Source organism: Corvus kubaryi, unplaced genomic scaffold (genome assembly GCF_017639235.1).
Source record: "Corvus kubaryi isolate FWS band 111438036 unplaced genomic scaffold, C.kubaryi_AGA036_p1.0 37046, whole genome shotgun sequence".
Taxonomy (NCBI): Eukaryota; Metazoa; Chordata; class Aves; order Passeriformes; family Corvidae; genus Corvus; species Corvus kubaryi.
In genome coordinates this window covers 42,674-61,327 of record NW_024581020.1, presented here as the reverse complement: position 1 = coordinate 61,327, position 18,654 = coordinate 42,674, and the positions used below count along the sequence as shown (strand labels likewise).

The window sequence follows — 18,654 nt, the reverse complement described above, 5'->3', positions numbered from 1 at the left end:
GGCGGGAGGTGGCGGCTCCGAGCCGAGCGCGGCCGAGCGGGGCCGAGCGGGGCCGAGCGGGGCCGAGCGGGGCCGAGAGTGGCCGAGGCGAGCCGAACGCGGCCGAGCCGAGCCGAGCGGGGCCGAGCGGCGCTGCGGATCCCGACCCGCCGCGCTCACCTGCCGCAGGTACCGGGCGGGAACGCGCGGGATGGAGCGGGATGGAGCGGGATGGAGCGGGATGGAGTGGGATGGAGGGGGCACATCCCCCCGGGTGCTTACGGAGCTGGTGTCGCCACCCCCTGAAGCAGTTCCCCCCCCCCGACCTCCCCTGCCCCAGCTGTCCTGGTGTGCCACCCCAGTATCCCCCCTCCCCAAAATTCCCACCCCGAGGTCCCGGTTCCTCTCTCCCATCCCCGTCAGCAGCCGAGGGTGTCCTTACCCTGGCCCCAGACCGGGGGCAGCCCCTCGAGCTTCCCCTCCAGCTGCCCCTTTGTTTGTGCCCCCCCTTTTCTCCAGCTCCCCCCTTTCCTCCAGCCCCCTTTCCCTGCATCCCCCTTCCCTGGGGGTCCCCAAGCTGGCGGTGGGGAGGGGGTGGCAGTTTGTGGGTGCCATGGTCGCTGCGCTGCCCTTTGGTGCAGCAGCCGGGGGGGCTCACCTTGGCCCCCCAGGTGCACAGGGGGGCCGTGCAAAGCTCCCGGGGGTGCCCATGCCACCCCCCCGCGCAGCCCCCACTGTCCCAGGGCAGCTCCGCGTTGTCACCCATGTCCCTGTGCCCCGGCAGGGGACACCGGTCCCCTCTGCCCCCCTCGGGCAGCGGAGAGGGGCAGATGGTGGCCTGGGCACGCAGTGTCCCTGCGCCCTGCGGGTGCTTGTGGGTGCTCACCTGGCCGAGCTGGAACCGCGGGGACCCCCAGGGGTACACCCAGCTGGACCCCTGCGGTGGCAGGAAAGGTTTGGCCGCGCCTCACCCCAGCCCCCCAAGAGGTGGCACACGGAGAGGCGGCCTTGGCATGGGGTTGGCACCGTTGCGTCCTCACTGGGTGCCCCGCACGGGTTAGTTTGGGGGTACCTGGCTGCTCAGTGGGGACGGTGAGCGCTGGCTGAGGTGACGCGGGTGGCAGAGGGGTCGCGGGGTCCCTCGGGGCTCTTCCCTCGGGTGTCATCTTGGTCTCCAGAGGTGGAGAGTGACGGGAGGCGCTGGGAAGTGCTGAAATGGTGGAGCGGAGCGCGCGTGGCTGTCGGGAGTAACACGAGCGTGTGTGCGTGTCCCTGGGACTGCAGCCGGAGCCGGCCCTATCGATTCCCTCATTTTCCTCCCAGCAGGCAGCGATTCCTGGCTCGTTACAGCAGAGCTGGCTGGGAATGGGGGCTCTGGAGTCAGGCACAGCCCCGTGGGTCACCCCACTTCTCCTTGGGGTTTTTTTATGGAAGGGGGTCTTGAAGTCCCCAAGAAGTGCGGACTGAAAAAACAGGATGGGGACAGCGATGGCAGCCCCGGGGAGGAGCAGTCCGGCAGGGAGGTGCCCACCAGGAACTGGAGGTGGGATGCTCGCCTTGGCACCGTCGGGCTCCCGGCGCTGCCCCTTCCTCCCCTTGGAAGGGCTGTGCGCATTCCTGCTCTCCCCGGCACACACGGGCAAGGTGAACGCGTCCGTCCGCCCGTCCATCCATCCATCCATCCATCCATCCATCCATCCATCCATCCATCCCTCCGTGCCCCGAAGTTTCCCGCGGTTCCTAACCCAAATCCGGCTCCTTCTGCCCCTCACCTGGGGGGTCCTGGCGAGCCGGGCTGGGTTTTAGGGGAGGAGAGGACGCCAAAGCCCTGCAGCAGCCGGAGCGGCGGCTCCGCTGTCCCTGCGGCTCCGCCAGCCCTGGCTCAGGCGGGGACAGAGGAAGGGCAGGGCGGGCTCCAGCAGCGGCTGCGTATCGGGGTCTTCCTCACCCCCAGCTCTGCCGAGAAAGGGGGTGCGCATCCCCCCCCGCGGTGCCGGGACCTCCCCAGGGACCCTGCGGTGGGGACGCGGCTGCTGTGACCCCCCCGAGGGGACCCCGCTGAGGCTCCAGCCCTTGTGCTTTGCGTTTCTCGGGGATTTATCCGGCTTTGCTGAGGCTGGGGGTGCCGGATGGAGCCGGGGGGGGGGGGGGGGGCGGTTCACGCCGAAGCTGCCGGGGATCGGACGCGGTGCTGGCCGGGGCTGTGCGCGGCGGGGAGCGGAGCGCTGCTCGCTGCCTGCTCGCTGCCGGCTTTACCTTGCACGTCCCTATTGTGTTTGGTCCACCTACGCCGTGCCGTTGCCATGGCCACCGTGCCATCTGATCTGCCCAACTGCTGCCAGCTTCCCCTGCCCTGCCCCAAAACCTCTGGCCCGGCAGCGGGGTGGCGACTGAGGGACACCTTGACCCCCGTGCGCGGCTCCGGGGCGCTCCTGCATCGGCGAGTGATGGGCCAGAGACCCCCCCCGCTCCTCTCGTGAGCAGGCTGGGGGTGTGCTGAGCACGAAACGCGGTCCCCGGGGCAGCTGCAGCGCGGGAGGGGGGCCTGACCTTGGCCGGGGCTGCTGCAGAAGGCAGATTTTGGAGCCCCAGCATGGCCGCTCCTCGGCACAGCACGTCCTGATGCACTGCTCCAAGCAGGCGCTGCAGATTCGCCTCGCACCGGGAGAGGAGGCGGCTGGAGCCAGGGCCAGAGAGGCAAAGCCACCCGTGGCCAGCGGTGTTCGGGCTCTGGTGTGACCTGGGCTGTCCCCAGGGCCCGCGGGGGGAGGTCAAGGCTGTAATTAGCGCTAATGGGCTTGGAAAGGAGGAGGTGCGGGGGCAGGTGGAGGGGCCTGGAGGGGAAAGTTGGAGCTGCGTGGTTGTGCTGGGGGTCTGTGGGGGATGCCTGACGTTGAGCCGCTGTGACAGGCGGCTGTGGCATCTCTGATGTCACCTCGATGGCCGTCAGAGCCTTCTTCGGGTGGAGGGACAGCAGAGCCCAAGGCTCTGCCTGAAGGAGAAGCAGCAAAACCAGCAGAACTCTCCTCATGGTGGGCTCTGGGTGTCACACGGAGCCCCCTGAGGAGCCCGGGTGATGGGAATGAGCCCCAGTCCCCTCTCATCCCCTCTTATCCCCGCTGTCCCCTCCCCTGCTCAGGTTTGAGAGGTCCCTGCAATAATTGCGAGACCTCAGGTGACAAAATCTGCAGCCCCCGGTGCCGGCGTCGCTCTCCGCTCTGTCTGGTCGCTGTTTGCATTCTTCTCCCTGTCTTGTCATGTTGCTATTTCCACTTTAATTCACTTTCACTGGCGCTGAAAAAGCATTAAAAAAAAAACAACCCCAAAACTTTAATAAGGAGAAATAGATTAAATTCACTTCACTGTTATTTTTCAAGGAGATTTTTGTTTGTCAAGACGCGGTGCCTGAGGGGGGGGGACTCGATTGGAAGCTGGAACTCCTGGAAATGAGTTAATTGAAAAGCCGATGGAGCCGCCTCTGTCCTCCCTCCGAGTGCGGCGTGCCGGGGTGGCTGCTGCCGCTGCTGCCCGCTCGAGAGGGACACGGTCCTGCCTCGTTAATCACCACCAGATTTGTGATTTAATTGCCAGTCAGGGGAAGCCCCCCTCGGTCAAGGCGCTGACTCACTTGGATTTCATTATTTTCTGCTCCTGGGACAGCCACAACAACCATTTCATTTATTTTTTTTTTCCAACTTAACTCCCAAATATTCTCGATTACATCACTCCAGCGCTGCTTTTCCGCCTCTGTGCGTGCGTGTGTCCATCCCTCCGAGCAGAGCAGCTGCGTGTGCCCGGCCGCGGGTTCACGGCACCACCTCCACCTCCTCCTTGCTTTTCCAGCCCGTCATTCCCGTGCTTTGGGGAGCCCCCGCTCCTCGTTATTGCCTCGTTCAGCAGCTCCACGGACATGACTCTCATTGTAATTATAAATCGCAGCCGCTGTAATTCCCCGCACCTTGCAGAGTCCTGCTGCAAGGAGCCGCCTGCTTCATGGCTCGGAACGAGGCTGTCGCTTCCAATCCTCTCCCGGCCCATTATCTCCCTTTGATGCTTTTGAAGAGCCAGCGAAATGTTAATTCCACCCCGGCCCCCTCCTCTCCCCTCCTCTTTGGGCAAATCCAGCCTGGGAGGGGCTGGCAGGGACCTGGGCACCGCGCTGGGGTTGTCACCGCTCTGTCCCCGCTTTTGGGGGGGCTGCAGGGACGTGGCTGTGCCTGATCCGGGACACTCTGGGGTGCATCCTGTGTGCTTTGGGATATTTGGGATGGGTGCGGGTCGGGCTGGGCATGGTGCCAGGGGTGGCACCAGTGCCAGCAGGGACAGATGGAGCCCACAAAGGGCCGTGCGGTGCTGGCCATGGCCCGCTTGGCGCTGGGGGGCAGCGCCAGATTGTCAGCCCTGGATGCTCCTGGCTCCCTGCAGGGGACAGGCAGCGTGTCCCTGTCCCCCAGGGCTCGGCCTGGGCGGTGCCACACTCCCAGGGAAGGGTTGGATCCCCTGAGCTGGGATAGGGATGGGTGCTGTGCCACCCTGTGCCCGCAGGTCACAGTGCCCAGCCCAAATCGCTGCCGGAATGTTCTGGATTCGCTCCCGCGGCACTTGGGGCTCGTCAGCGGTCGGATGCGGAGCCGTGGTGCGCGGTGGGGTTGTGATTTATGGGCTCGGTGATAAGCTTGTCCAGTCATCCCAAAATAATAAATAAAATCCACACCCGGCGCTGGTACCAGATAGGATCAGCAATATCAGGGCACAGGAAAATTACCGAGGCTCCTCCACAGCAAAAATGAAGAGCAGGGAGGGGAGGGGAAAAAGGAAAATTTGGAGAAGGAAAAAGTCAGGAGCATCTCCTCCTGCCACGGACTGGGCTGGGGGCCTTTGGGGACTGGGCCAAACTGGTTTGGCTGCAGCTTTTCCCGGCAATGCTGGAACATCAGATCTCAGGGAAGGCCCATTTCAGTTGTTAAACGGAAGGAAGGAATTAGGGAATTAAAGAATTAAGGAATTCAGGAATTAGGAGGGGGGTGAGCACCTGAGCGTCCCCCGGGTGTGACATCGGCACAGCCAGGCCTTGGGGAGCCGGCACTGGGCGAACTGGTGGGGAGAAGCGGCTGCTGGGAGGGAAGGGACGGGGCACGGAGCCCTGTCCAGCCAAAATCAGCTGGAAAGAAAAATCCCGTCCATTTGAACTCCGCTTTGTCGAAGCCGCCTGGTGCAGACTTCGCCGGGAGCAGCAGCCGGGCCTGGCGCGGGAGCAGAGACAGAACTGCTGCCCCTGCAGCTTCCCGGGCCCATTCCCGGCTCCAGGCAGGGCTGGCACATCCCGGGGCTCGGGCAATCCCGCAGGGAGCCGGGGCTGGCTCCAGCCGAGCCCGGGGAGCTGCCGGAGCCTCTCCCGGGGCCGGAGGCTTGGGATGGGCACAGGGCACTGCTGGAACCGGGGATGGTGCTGTGCAGGCCTCGGGGGGGGACTGGTGCTGCTGGTTTGTCTGAGCCCGGTGCCACTTCCCCTGTGCCCAGAATCACTTGCCCTATTCCCAGAATCACTTGCCCACCTCCAGCATCACTTGCCCTGCAGCCAGTATCACTTGCCCAGCACCCAGAATCACTTGCCCACCTCCAGCATCACTTGCCCTGCACCCAACATCACTTGCCCTGTGCCCAGCGTCACTTGCCCTGAGCCCAGCATCACTTGCCCTGAGCCCAGAATCACTTGCCCTGTGTCCAGCATCACTTGCCCAGCACCCAGAATCACTTACCCACCCCCAGCATCACTTGCCCAGCACCCAGAACCACTTGCCCACCTCCATCGTCACTTGCCCAGCACCCACAATCACTTGCCCTGTGCCCAGCACCACTTGCCCTGCACCCAGCATCACTTGCCCTGCACCCAGACTCACTTGCCCTGTCCCCACACCCCTCTCCCTGTTCCCAGCTCCCTTTTCCTGTTCCCAGCTCCCTTTCCTTAATCCCGCCCCTGCATCCGAGGCTGCCGCAGCAGCGCCGCGTCCGTGGCTCCACGCTCCAGGTGGCTCCGCTCGTTTTCCCCCAAAAAAACACTGTGAGGCGGCTTCTCCTTTTCCAGGGAGTGTTTTGGGACAGCTCGGCATTCCCGGGGCGGGCTGGGCTCCTGCTGGGCGTTATCTCCGGCTGGGTGATCCCGGCTGGGAGTTGCTGTTCCTGCCGGTGCCTCTGAGGCACGGCGTGCCCTTGGAAAAGACCTTTGTGCCTCCAGGCTCGTCTGCAGGAAACCTCGGCGCTCTTTGACTCAAAGCGCTTCTAAAACGCTTTTTTGGGGGGGTTGGTTGAGGTTGGAAACTCCCGGTGTTGTGTGGAATACTGATGTGAGCAGCGGCTGGAATGGGAATGGGGCTGGAATGAGAATGGGGTTGGGATGAGCTGAGGTTTGGGATGAGGCGAACAGGTGGATTTGTGTTGGTGCTCGTGGGCTCGGCCTCCTGCTCAGCAGAAGGGGGAAATCAGCAAGAAGTGAAGGGAGCGAAGCAGCAAATCTGCCCGTGGATGGGGGAATTCCTGGGATAAAAAATCTGGGATGGTCCCGTATTTTTGCAGCTTCTCCTTGGCGGCGCATTCCGGGGACTGGGGGGCACTGGGAGCTCGGTGCAGGGGTTTGGGTTTTAAATGCTCATTTAAAAAAATCAACTTCGAAGTAACAAATGAGGTTTGCAGGCTCAGGGGTGGTGGTGGGGGGATGAAAAGGAGAGGATGGGTGGGGTGTGAGAGGGGAGGACAGAGCAGAGGAGAACTTTGATCCCAATAAAATCCCGTTTGGGAAAAAAGCTGCTTTGTTCCTGTTTCTCCCACCTCACCCATCATTATCCCGGGGATTTCTCCTTCCAGCCAGGTGGATCCCACCCCTTGTCCCTGCATCCCACCCCTTGTCACCGGATCCACCTTCCCTCCTGCTGGAGGTTGGATGGGGCTGGGAACTGGAATTGTGGGATCCCGCTGGAACGGGGAATGAGTTCAAGATCACTTCCCACCCAAACCATTCCATAATTCCATGATCCTGTGGCTCGCTGGGATCCCACAGCCCCATCCTGGCCGTGCTGCTGCGGGAGGGGGTCCTGAACCCCCGGCCCACCCCAGTGGGGTTGTGGTGCCGCTGCCCCGAGCATCCTCAGGGATTCCAGTCTCCCGCTGGCGATCCTCGGGAATGGGAAGCCCTGGAGCTGCCGGGCTCGCTGGGCTGTGAGCGGTGCCAGCTCCTGTCACTGGCGGTGGCACATTGCTCTGACACCGGTGACAACACGGCAGAGGGAGGGGGCAGGGAAAGGGGAAGGGGGGATTGGAAAATCCCATTAAAAATGAACATTGTTGTGACTTCCAGCACCGCAGCAGTGCCAGGACGGGCTGGGCACACCAGTGACACCAGCAGCGATGCTGGGCTGGCGTCACACCCCCCTTTCCCTCCTTTTTCACCCCAATTTGCTTCAATCCCCACCCCCTGCTTGCTCCCCGAAACTCCCGCAACCCTTTGGGAGGGGCAGGAACCAGAGCAGGTTTAAATTCGAGCTCAGCGATTCTCAAAGGGAAAACGAAAGTCAAACCAAGAATCTTAATGGTGTTTTTTTGTTTGTGTGTGTGTGTGTGTGTGTTTCTTCTGTTGTTTTATCTTTTTTTTCTGTTAGCAACCCAACTACTGGAGCTTTAAGGTCAGTATTTCAGATTTTTCCTGCTTCTCTTTGAAATGCATGTGCTTGGCCACCCTGGCTGTGGATGGAGGGTGGGAGCTCAGGGTGGGTTTTGTTGGTTTTTTTTTTGGATGAGGATTCCCGAGCTGAAGTCGTTTGGTCTCAGCTCAGCTGAAGTTTAAGGTCATGAGAGGGATTTTTGGGGCTCGGGGTCAGTTGCGAGTTGTTCCGTGAGGCTGTGGCTTGCCCTCGTTCTGACCACTCATCCCACGGCCAAATCCTGCTGCTCTGGAGTTGTTTCCTTGACCAGAATTCTGGGAAAAGGCCGGGAAAAGGCCGGATCTGGATGGGGTCGGAAGTCCATGCGTGGAGCTCCATCCTGGTGGCTGCTCCCAGGCAGGGATACAGGGGTTGCTCTGGTTTCCAGCCTCCTCCTCCTCTTCTTCCTCTTCCTGGAGCTCTGGAGCTGATCCCGTCCCTTTTCCCTGACGGGCTCCGGGACCTGCCACCCTCCCCACTGCTCGGTGGTGCCCAGCACCTGTTCCCTTTCCAGGCTCCTCACCCCCCTCATTCCCCAAAAATCCTGGATAATGGGGCAGGAGATGATCTTGGGAGTCTCAGGATGGGAGGGGCTGTGGCAGCACCTCACAGGATGGATGGAAGGGGAGCAGGAATGAGATTTTCAGGATTGTGTTTGGTGCTGGAAGATTTTTAGATGAGAGGGAAGAGGAACGGGATTCGCAATCTGGGATTTGGTGTTGGGAGATTCCTGGAGTAAGGGGAAGAGGAACGGGATTCCCAAACTGGAATTTGGTGCTGAGGGATCTCCAGGCCAGAAAACAAAGTTATTTATCCAGCTGGAAGTGTCCGGGAGGGGAAGAGGCCTCATCCCTTCCCCATCCCTGGCGCTCAGAAATCATGGAAAAACGGAGAAATCCTCAGTGTTGGCTTTGTCGTGCCTGGCGCTTTGTCCCTGGAGCCACCTGTCCCACCCAGGGGACGCTGCCCGGAGCCTCCTGGAGCTGTCCCCGCCCGGTGGCTCCTGCCAGCACCTCGGGAGCAGCCCGGCCTTTGTGTGGCAGCTGGAAGTCCCCGTGTCCCTCCCTCCTCCTCCTCTTCCTCCTCCTCCTCCTCGCCCAGGGCCGTCCTGGCAGCGCTTCAAGGTCGCCCGCCTTGCCGGCTGACCTTGGCGCCTTGTCCCTGGTGGGTTCGTTCTTCCCGTGGAAAACAAATAAAAAAAAAAAAGCAGGGAACCTCCGCGCCCGGCTGGGGCCGGGAAATGCGGGATGCGCGCACTTGTGCCGAGTTTTCATTCCCGGAGTGTTTGCGGTGTGGGACCGCGGCTCCCGGCAGGTTCAGCTGTCCTGGTTCCCACAGCCCCGCGCTCCCGGGGACATTCCTGGCACTGCGAGGGGAGGGAAGGCACAAAACCCGCACATTTTGTCATTTTCCCCCCCGATTTTTCGCGGGGCTGGACTTCAGGAGTCCCCACCCCACAGGGTTCCACAGGGACAGGTTTTCCCTAATGCCCTATTTTTCCACCCAAACTTCGCAAGGGGAGCATCCTCCCGGCTCTCCCCGCTGTGGGAATGTGCTGTGGGATAAATCCCAGCCCTGACCCCGCTGCCAAGTGGGGCATGAGGCAGCTGGGGCTGGCTCGTCACGGGCGCAGCCCCGCGGGGAGCCCGAGCCCGGGGAGCAGCTGCTGGCGGCTTCCTTGAGGCCACCGCCGCCACCTGTGTCCCCCGCGGGCTCCTTCAGCTGGGGGAGCTGCCTCCCACCCACCCCAAAATAAAACTTTCACGGCCTTTTTAGGGTCCCTGGCTGTGTCCAGCTGCCACCCGCGGCTGCTGGGGGGGGGGGGCAGAGGTGGCTCCTCGGATAAAGAGGGGGGAGTGATTTGGGGATAGGACGGTGGAAAAGGCTGTGCTGGATTCCCAGGGACCCCCAGGCACGGGACATGTGGCTGCTGCTCGTGCCCTGGTGTCCCCATCTGCTTGGGGACAGGTGGTGGCTGCGATCTGGGGCTCCCCAGGCGTGGAATTTGGGGCGGGGGGGGGGGTCCCTGCGCTGCTGCGTTTGTCGGTCGCAGATCTCGCGGGTATTGGTGGCAGAGGGGGGGGTCCAGGGTGTCACGCTGTCCCCAAGCCTTTCATCCCCACATCCCCACGTGCCCGTGGAGCAACCCCTGGCCGGCTCCGTCCTCCTGCCCCAGCACATCGCCGGGATTTTTGTCGCGGCTTCCAGATCGAGCCGGCCCCCGCTGTGCCTTCCCCTGGGGCGTGCGCTCCCTGCGAGCCATCGCTGCGAGCCATCGATCCGCCACCTCCGTGTCACTGTCGCGCTGCTGCCAGCCCCCCGAGTCCCCAGGCGGATTCCCGAGTCCCTCATCCAGGACATCCCAGCCCTCCCTCCATTTTTCCATCACCTGAATCCCACCCCAGCTCCCACCCTCCCTGCCCGAAAATCCTGGGAAGGGGCATCGCAGAGGTTTGGGAGGCCCAGGGCCACATCCAAGGCGGGGGGGGGGGAAAGATCCTGCTGGGAACTCCTGTGGAGAGGCAGCACCGAGGGCTGGGGGCTCCCGCTGCGTTAATGCGGGGGGTGGGCCGGCTCCTGGTGGGATGCGGGAGGAACAGGAAGATCCAAAGGCTCGGGAGAGCTGCTTTGGAGCCGGGACTTTAAAGGAACATCAAAGGCAGCGAAGCGAGAGATACAGAGGGGGGAAAGCGGCGGGGATGCGGGCGGGGGACGCTCAGGACACGTTTGTCTTTAAAACAAGTGTCTGGAGCTGCTTTATCCACACCGGGATCGTGGCCGGCTCCCGCTCCAGCCTCATGAACGGGGCTGCGGCTTCCCGGGAGCTCCGCGTCTCCTTGCGGGAAGCCATTTCCACCTCGGCGGCGCTCGCCCAGGCAGAATTAGAGGCAGGCCGCGGTATTTACTCCGTGCAGGAGATGAGCAAACAGCAGCCGGGCTCGGCTCCTGCCATCCCGCTGCTCCCGCTCCAGCCTCTCCCCGGCGCCCTCCCTCCGGCCTCGGCTCCGCCGCGCTTCCAGAGGGACCCGCGGCCGCTGCCCGATGGGTTTTTCGCGATGGGAAGGGGGATTTGGGGTGGGTAAAGAGGAGGGAGAGGCTGCTTCAATCTCCTCGCTGTGTTTTTGGGATCCTCGCTGGTTTTCTAGCCTCTCCGGGAGCTGCTCTCCGTTGTTATCCATCGATCCCGGCGGTTGTCGGTATTTGTGATCATGGAAACGCAGGATGGTTTGGAGTGGAAAGGAGCTTAAAGGCCGCCCCATCCCAACCCCCTGCCACGGCCGGGGATGGCACCCACCCCATCGGCGTGCTGGGAATGGGAGTGGCATCCTCAATGTAGGACTGGGGAAACTGAGGCACGGCGGGAACGGACGGGATTGGATTTTCCACCGCACAACCTGCGGCAGCGTCGGGGGCTGAATCCCAGATTTGGGGCTCTCCCCCTCTAGCTCGTCCTGCTGAAGCCGCTTTTGGGGTTTTTTGCACTTCAAACAGACCCTCGCAGCCGTTTTTTCCCCAGGGATGTGCCCACAGGCGTTCCCTGGCTCCCTGTCCGCAGCTGTGCCAGCAAATCCTGCCTCGGATTCCAGAGAGCTGAGCTTTGTCACCGCCCTGTCCCCGTCACTGTCCCGTGTCCCCCTGTGCCGGCTCCTCTCCTCGGTGCTCAGCCCTCGATCCCCGGCCTGGGTTTGTCCCTTGTCCCCTCTCCGCTGCTTCCTCACGCTCGGCTTTGCTCCCCATCCATCAGCATCCCAAAGGATGCAGTAATCGGATTATTTTTGGAAGATTCTGTCACCCGAGGCAGAGCGGGGACAGTGGCTCAGCCCCAGTCGGGAAAGGGGTGGGTGAGGGTCGAGGTAGCAGGGATGGAACCAAGAATGTCACCCTCACCCCCAAAAAGCATCTCCTGCCACATATCCCACCCTAATCCTCGTCATGGGGTCACCTCAGCCTCAGGGGAGCAGCTGGAGCAGGATCCCCGTTTGTCCAGGGACTCGTGGTGGGGTGGATTCCAGGCTGGGCATTCCCGTTGGAGACACAGGGAAAGAAAATCCAGGGATAAAAATCTGAATTTGCTGCGAGGAGGATAATTAATGATGAAAGAGGCGTGGGATGAGGAGAAGCGGGGCCAGGTGTGCCCTCGTTGGGGCTCTTCCCAATCCCAAATCCCTTCCAGCCCCACCAGGACCTTCTCCTGCCCCTCTGCGAGCAGTGACACTGCCCCACCCACTTTTTTGGGGCAGAAAAGGAGCATTTTTGGTGCTCCGAACTCAGCGCCCTCAGCATGCCTGGACTATGGGACATCCCTCGGATCTCCCTTCTCCCGGGAAGATCCTGGCCCCATCCCGATCCCTCCGAGGGGTGGGACAGGGAAGGTGTGGGGCGAGCAGCAGCGTCAATATTCATGAGGCTGCAGAGGATCCAGGCTTTTAAATATTCATCGGGCACGCGGAGCCTCTGGCTGCCCGCAGGAACGGGGGGGAAAAACGGGAAGAGGGGACGAAAAACGGGAAGAAGGGACGAAAAACGGGAAGAGGGGACGAGCAGCCCCCGTGTCCAGGGGCAGAGGGGCGGCTTCGTCTTGGGGACGCGACATCCCGGCGTTGTCACCTGCAGAGGGTCGGGCAGGTGCTGGGTGTCGGGATCAGGGTGTGGGAATAACCCATCCCGAAGCCCATCCCAAGACAGGGAGTCCCGCTCACATCTGGCTGCCGCCCACATCTGGAGGGGGACGGCGCCTTCCTTTAGTCAAGGGGTCCGGTTTAAAAAACCTAATCCGATTTGAACGCTAATCCTGTTAACATTGAGATCAGGATTAATTCTGGGTTAATCGGGATAATCCTGACAAAACGTTGAGCATTAGACGTTGGATGAGTTATTGCTGCCGGCAGCGGGAACGCTTTTAATTTGGTGGCGAGACGGGGGTGGGGGGAGAGGGGAGGGGCTGGGAAGGCGGGGATGGAGAGACCACAAAGCCTTGGATGGGGGGAGACTCCTGGAAAAACCCTTTGGATGGTGCTCATAGCACCCTGGGCCTCTCATTTCTTCCACTTTTACCCAAATTACCTCCGGTTTTCCCTCCTTTTCTTCCCGGCTCGGCATCTCCCGGCTCCTCCATCTCCAGAGGCAGGAGCTGGGAGGGTGGAATTCCTTCCTGCACGGAATTCATCACTCCTGGCTGCTGGAGCTGGGGGAAAACACGGAGCAGAGGGCTTCGGTTTCACCGGGATCCAGCCGGGATCAGATGTCCGGGCTGGGATGTGGGAGCAGGGCAGCACCACAGCCAGGAATGTCCGGCACTGGGATGGCCTGGGATGCAACTGGTTTGGAACCTGGGGACTGATTCCCAGGAGATACCTGGGTACCAGGGATGCTGAATTCCAGCTGGGAATGCTGGATTCTGGTCAGGGATGGTGTGTCCCAGTTGGGATTGCTGGTTTCTGCTCAGGGATGCTGAACTCCAGTTGGGAATGATGGTTTCTGATCAGGGATGTTGTATTCCAGATGGGAATGCTGGGTTCTGGTCAGGGATGCTGAATTCCAGTAGGGAATGCTGGGTTCTGGTCAGGGATGGTGTGTCCCAGTTGGGAATGCTGGGTTCTGGTCGGGAACGCTGGTTATTGTTCAGGGATGCTTTATTCCAGTTGGGAATGCTGGTTTCTGGTCAGAGATCCGGGTTTCTGGTCGGGGATTCTGTATCCTAGTTGGACATACTGGTTTCTGGTCAGGGATGCTGTATTCCAGTTGGGAATGCTGGGTTCTGGTCAGGGATGGTGTGTCCCAGTTGGGAATGCTGGTTTCTGCTCAGGGATGCTCTATTCCAGTTGGGAATGCTGGTTTCTGGTCCGGGATGTTGTATCCCAGCTGGGAATGCTGGTTTCTGCTCAGGGATATTCTATTCCAGCTGGGAATACAAATTTCCTCTCAGGAATGCTGGCTTCAGGTCAGGGATGCTACATCCCAACTGGGAATGCTGGTTTCTGGTCAGGAATGCTGAATTCCAGTTGGCAATGCTGGTTTCTGGTTGAGGATGCTCTATTCCAGTTGGGAATGCTGGTTTCTGGTCAGGAATGCTGGCTTCGGGTCAGGGATGCTACATCCCAACTGGGAATGCTGGTTTCTGGTCAGGGATGCTGAATTCCAGTTGGGAATGCTGGTTTCTGGTCAGGGATGCTTTATTCCAGTTGGGAATGATAGTTTCGGGTCAGGAATGCTGGTTTCGGGTCAGGAATGCTGGGTTCTGGTCAGGGATGTTGTATTCCAGTTGGGAATGCTGAGTTTTGCTCAGGGATGTTGTATTCCAGCTGGGAATGCTGGGTTCTGGTCAGGGATTCTCTATCCCAGTTGGGAATGCTGGTTTCTGCTCAGAGATCCAGGTTTCTGGTCGGGGACTCTGTATTCCAGTTGGACATACTGATTTCAGGTCAGGGATGCTCTATTCCAGCTGGGAATGCTGGTTTCGGGTCAGGGATGCTGAATTCCAGTTGGCAATGCTGGTTTCTGGTTGAGGATGCTCTATTCCAGCTGGGAATGCTGGTTCCTGCTCAGGGATGCTGCTCTCTGGCTGAGGACGCCGCGCTCCGCTCCGGGATCCTTTCCCGGGGGGAATCCGCATCCCGCCGGGAGCGCGGGGGTGTCCGGAGGCTGCGGAAGTGTCCCGTGTCCCGCTCCCGTTCCCCGCTCCCCGTGTCGCGCTCCCGTTCCCGAGCGGCCCCCGGCTCCCGCTGAGTCACCGCCCGGGGGCATCAATAATTCAGGAGGAGATGGGAATGAATGGAGGGAGGGATGAATGAACGGAGCCGCGCTGCCACCGTTGTGACGGCAGAGAGCCCGACTGGGCAGACTGGGCAGGTCAAACTGGTCAAACTGGGATCCAGTTTGCAAAGCTCCGTCGTCCCACCCCGCCCTGGGCACAGCACCCCCTCCCCAGGAGCCCCCCCCCCCAGCCTTTCAGGGACCGAGGGGTGGGATCTCATCCCAACATTTGGGAGGGAGGGAGGGAAGGGCAGGGATCACCTGGCTGAGCCTTGGGCTGGGGGACCCCCAAAACGAACTGGTGGGAACTGGTTGGACCGGTTGAAGTCCCCAGGGATGTTGTGAGAGGTCAGGAAGGTGGAGAAATGACTGGGAGATGCTGCCGTCTTTAAATGTCTTTAAAGCTTTTCCTTCTCCTTTTCCTTTTCCTTTTCCTTTTCCTTCTCCTTTTCCTTCTCCTTCTCCTTCTCCTTCTCCTTCTCCTTTTCCTTCTCCTTCTCCTTCTCCTTTTCCTTCTCCTTCTCCTTCTCCTTCTCCTTCTCCTTCTCCTTCTCCTTTCCCTTTCCCTTTCCCCTTTTTTTTTTAATTCGTATTTTTATTTTTTAATATTTTTGGTAGATAGGGAGACAGGGATGGAGAAGAGGGATGGGGAGAGGCAGGGCCCCACATGAGGGATCCCATTTTCCTTTTCCCGTGCCTCTTCCAAGGAATTCTGTGCCAGGGGGTGGCACAGGGAGGTGCAGCGCTCACCCTGATCCACCCAGCAACGATTCCCAAACCTCCTTCCCTGCTCCCAGCCCATTCCTGGAGCAGCTCCAGCGCCCGTCCCATCCTATCCCGAGGGCTCGGCACCAGATGGGATCCGCGGCGGGATGCCGGGATTAAGGGATGAGAGGGATTAATCCCGATCCGTGTCCAACCAGGGGCCGGAGCGCGGCTTTGTGCTCTCGGTAAATAACCGTGCCGGGGCCGGCCGTGCCAGCGCCGTGCCAGCTGTTTTCCAAGGATTTCAGGGCTCCCTCGCCTTTATCCCCACCCCTGCAGACGGGCAGGAGAAGGGAAGGTGCTGTACGCAGCTGCCAGGACCTGCCAGGCCCCTCTTCGGAGCACTCCCGGTGCCCATGGGGGCTGATTTTGGGGGGTCTGGGGGCTCCTGGCGGGCGCGGCCCCCCCGGAGCTGCCCGGCCCAGCCCGGGAGGCTCCTCCTGGTGACGGGAGGGGAGGCTGAGCTCGGGGACGGGCGGTGCCGGTGGCACGGGGACAGCGAGGGTTTGTCCATCCCAGGTCTGTCTCGGGGCTGGCTGGGAGGGTTTTGGGGTGCGAGAGGGTGCGGAGCTCGGGACGGGATGGGAATTGGAGCTCTGAGTGTCCTGCGGGTGTCCCCGAGGGGTCGGCAGAAGGGGAAGGAGCCGCTTGTCCTCCCGCTCTTAATAATAATCCGGAAGCCCCCCGGGTGTGGGATGGACAGAGGGGTCTGGCTGGACCCCTTTTTCCCTTGGGATGGGTCCGGCACAGCCCTCGGAGCGTGTGGGGCTGGGACAAACCCCGAGTCCCGTCCCCGAGGGTTCCCTGGTGGAAATCTTGAGCTGCGCTGCTGCTCTGGGTGTTGTGGGGAGCAGCTGCTCCATCCCCGGGCAGGATTCCTTCCCCACGCATTTTTCCCATGTTTTTTTCCCCTCTTATCTGCTTTGAAGCGACCTGGGGGAGGTCCTGTCCCCTCCACCACCCTCCTGTCACCTCCTCTGTTCCTCTCCTGACCCCTCTCCCCCTCTCCATCCAAGCATCTCCGCCGCTTTTCCCGGTCCAAAGGAATGACCCCATTCCTTTCCCGGCTTCCCAAAAATCCGCCGGGACTTTGGATCCTTCCCCGCTGCCCTCCCAGCCCCGAGAATTCCGCCCTCCCAGCTGGGGACGGGAATTTGGGAGAGGGATGTGGAGGATGAGGACGAGGAGAGGCAGGAATGAGGAGCATCCTTATCTCTCCAGGCAGAGATAATGGAGCCGCTCCTGCGCTGGCAGCGGAGGGATCGTCGGGGCTTTTTAGGAGCTGAAAGAATCCCTTAATTGTGGCTTTTTTTAGCTCTGGGGAGACAAAAGACAAAAAAAAACCACCGACCAAAAAAAGAAAAAAAACCAAACCGCGAGTCTCCCTCCATTCCCCTTCCCACCGCTTTTACGTAAAACTCCCCCGGGGGGCGGGGAGGGAATGGGGATGCTCCTGTCCCTGTTGGAATGGGGGATTCTTCCCATTCCTGGCTTTGTTGCCTCCTCCAGAGCGTCCAGGGATGCTCCTGTCCCTGTTGGAATGGGGGATTCTTCCCATTCCTGGCTTTGTTGCCTCCTCCAGAGACGCTGGAAATGCTCCTGTCCCTGTTGGAATGGGGGATCCTTCCCGCTGCCTTCTCCAGAGGGGCTGGATGGGACATGGATACTTTGGGATTGGGTTTTTCCTTCGACCATCACCACGAGGGCACTCCCGGGGATCCAAGCTTTGCTCCAGCGGGATTCCCTCCTCTCGGGAAGCTCCGGAGGGCTTTAATCCAAGCAGGTTTAGTCCCGGGGGGAGCTTTGGGCACCCCGAGCTTGGAGCCGCTCGCCCACCCCCTCCCTCCCACCCCCTCAGCCCCAAATTTCCACATTTTTCCTGGCGCAGCTTCCCCGTGGCTTTGGGTGTCTTTTATTGTGCTCTGGGCGGCTGCAATCCCTCACTCTCCTTTCCAAGCACTCCCTACTGGAATTCCAGCCGGGAATTCCAGGATCCAGCTCCAGGATTCCCGCTTTGGGGCTGGCTTGGCAGGAAATGGGTCATTTCGCAGCTGGAGTGGCGGCAGCGGGGGGGACAGAGAGCGGGGAGGCGATATCCCCTCCCTCCACCCCTTCCCTGCCACCAGAGTGGGATTCAGATCCCACAGGGAATGATCTTGGTGTCCGTGGGGAATTTGGGGCTGCAGAAGCCCCCGGGGAAGGGTCTGGGCATGGATAGAAGGGTTGCTTGTGGGACAGAAGTGAGGAATTGGGGGGGGGAACGAGGTCTTTGTGGCCAGGTTGGGGGTTCGGGGTGAGGTTTGGGATTTATCCTGAATCCACAGAGCCTTTCCCAGCTGGGAGATGTCCCCTGCATGCCCTGGGTGGGGGCGTGGGTGACCTTCCTCTCCTCTGGTGACAGGGGACATCCACCCTGGCACTGCCTGGCACTGCCTGGCACCCTCAAGGCAGGATCAGGACCTCCCAAAAGCACCCCCAGCACAGCAGGAATCTGGAATTCCACAGGGATGGGTGAGGCTCCACCAAGGTGCAACCCTTGGGGTGACCATGGCCAGGTCCCCCCTGCTCGGGGCAGGCTGTGGGTGCTGTCAGAGGGGCTGGGGGACAGCAGGGACACCCCGGGGGTGGCAGGGACAGGATGTGAGAGGGCTGAGGTGTCCTTTAATGCATCATCCCAGAGCAGGAGAAATCATCAGCCAGGCAGAGCCATAAAACCCAATTTTCCCTGGAATTAATGGGCTGCTGGAGGCCAAGGTGGGAGCAGTCATTGTCCCCTCTCCGAGGAGTCGTTGTCCCCTTCCAGGCATCTCAACTCCCATTCCGGGTGCATCCCAGGAATGCCCATGGGACTGGCAGAGAGCCTCCCATAACTCTTGGAATTGTGTCCCCTCCGCTGCAGGGTCTGTCCTTTCCAGCACCCCGGGATATGTGGGGATCCTTTGCCCATTTGGGGGGGTCCTGTGCCCACTTGAGGGGGTCCTGTGCCCACTCGGAGGGTTCTGTGCCCATCTTTGGGGGTCCCGTGCCCATCTGAGGGGGTCCCGTGCCCATGTGGGGACAATCCCGTGCCCACAGGGGTGCCCTGAGTTTAGGGAAGGTGGGGGTGGGGTGGCTCTGTCCCGGTGCCAGTGACACTTTTGGGGGTTGTTGGACAGCACATTGTGCAGAGCATCAGGGCAGAATGGTCCCTTCCGGGCTAAAAATCCATTAACTCCCATCGTGCCTGGGTTGTTGTTTTTTTTTTTTTCCTTGTTTTTTTTTTTTTTTGTGGTTTGACTGATTCCATAAATTATCCACAGTGGGTGAGCTCCGGGACCCGGGGGCAGCTGCAGGATGAGGGGTGCTGGGTTCACCTGGGACAGTGACGGTGTCCCTGTCACCTCTGGGGTGTGCGGACACCGGGGAGTCGGGGCTGGGGGGGATTTGGGGATGGGAAGTGGCAGGGATGGATGCAGGGATGGAT

The 18,654-nt window shown here is 61.0% G+C and overlaps 1 protein-coding gene across 10 annotated transcripts in view; it reads left to right on the top strand.

Moving 5' to 3' along the window:
- SRCIN1 (SRC kinase signaling inhibitor 1) overlaps positions 1-18,654 on the top strand; it is a 67,671-nt gene that overhangs the window by 27,137 nt on the left and 21,880 nt on the right. For 7 of the 10 annotated variants that reach the window (XM_042020780.1, XM_042020777.1, XM_042020785.1 and 4 more), the window contains exon 3: positions 7,632-7,655. The exons of 1 other annotated variant lie outside the window; for it this stretch is intronic. In XM_042020780.1, coding sequence (XP_041876714.1) covers positions 7,632-7,655 — 24 coding nt within the window. Of the gene's footprint in view, positions 1-27; positions 169-7,631; positions 7,656-15,456; positions 15,711-18,654 lie in introns of those variants that run through there. 2 more of the 10 variants (XM_042020784.1, XM_042020783.1) reach the window with 2 other exon arrangements.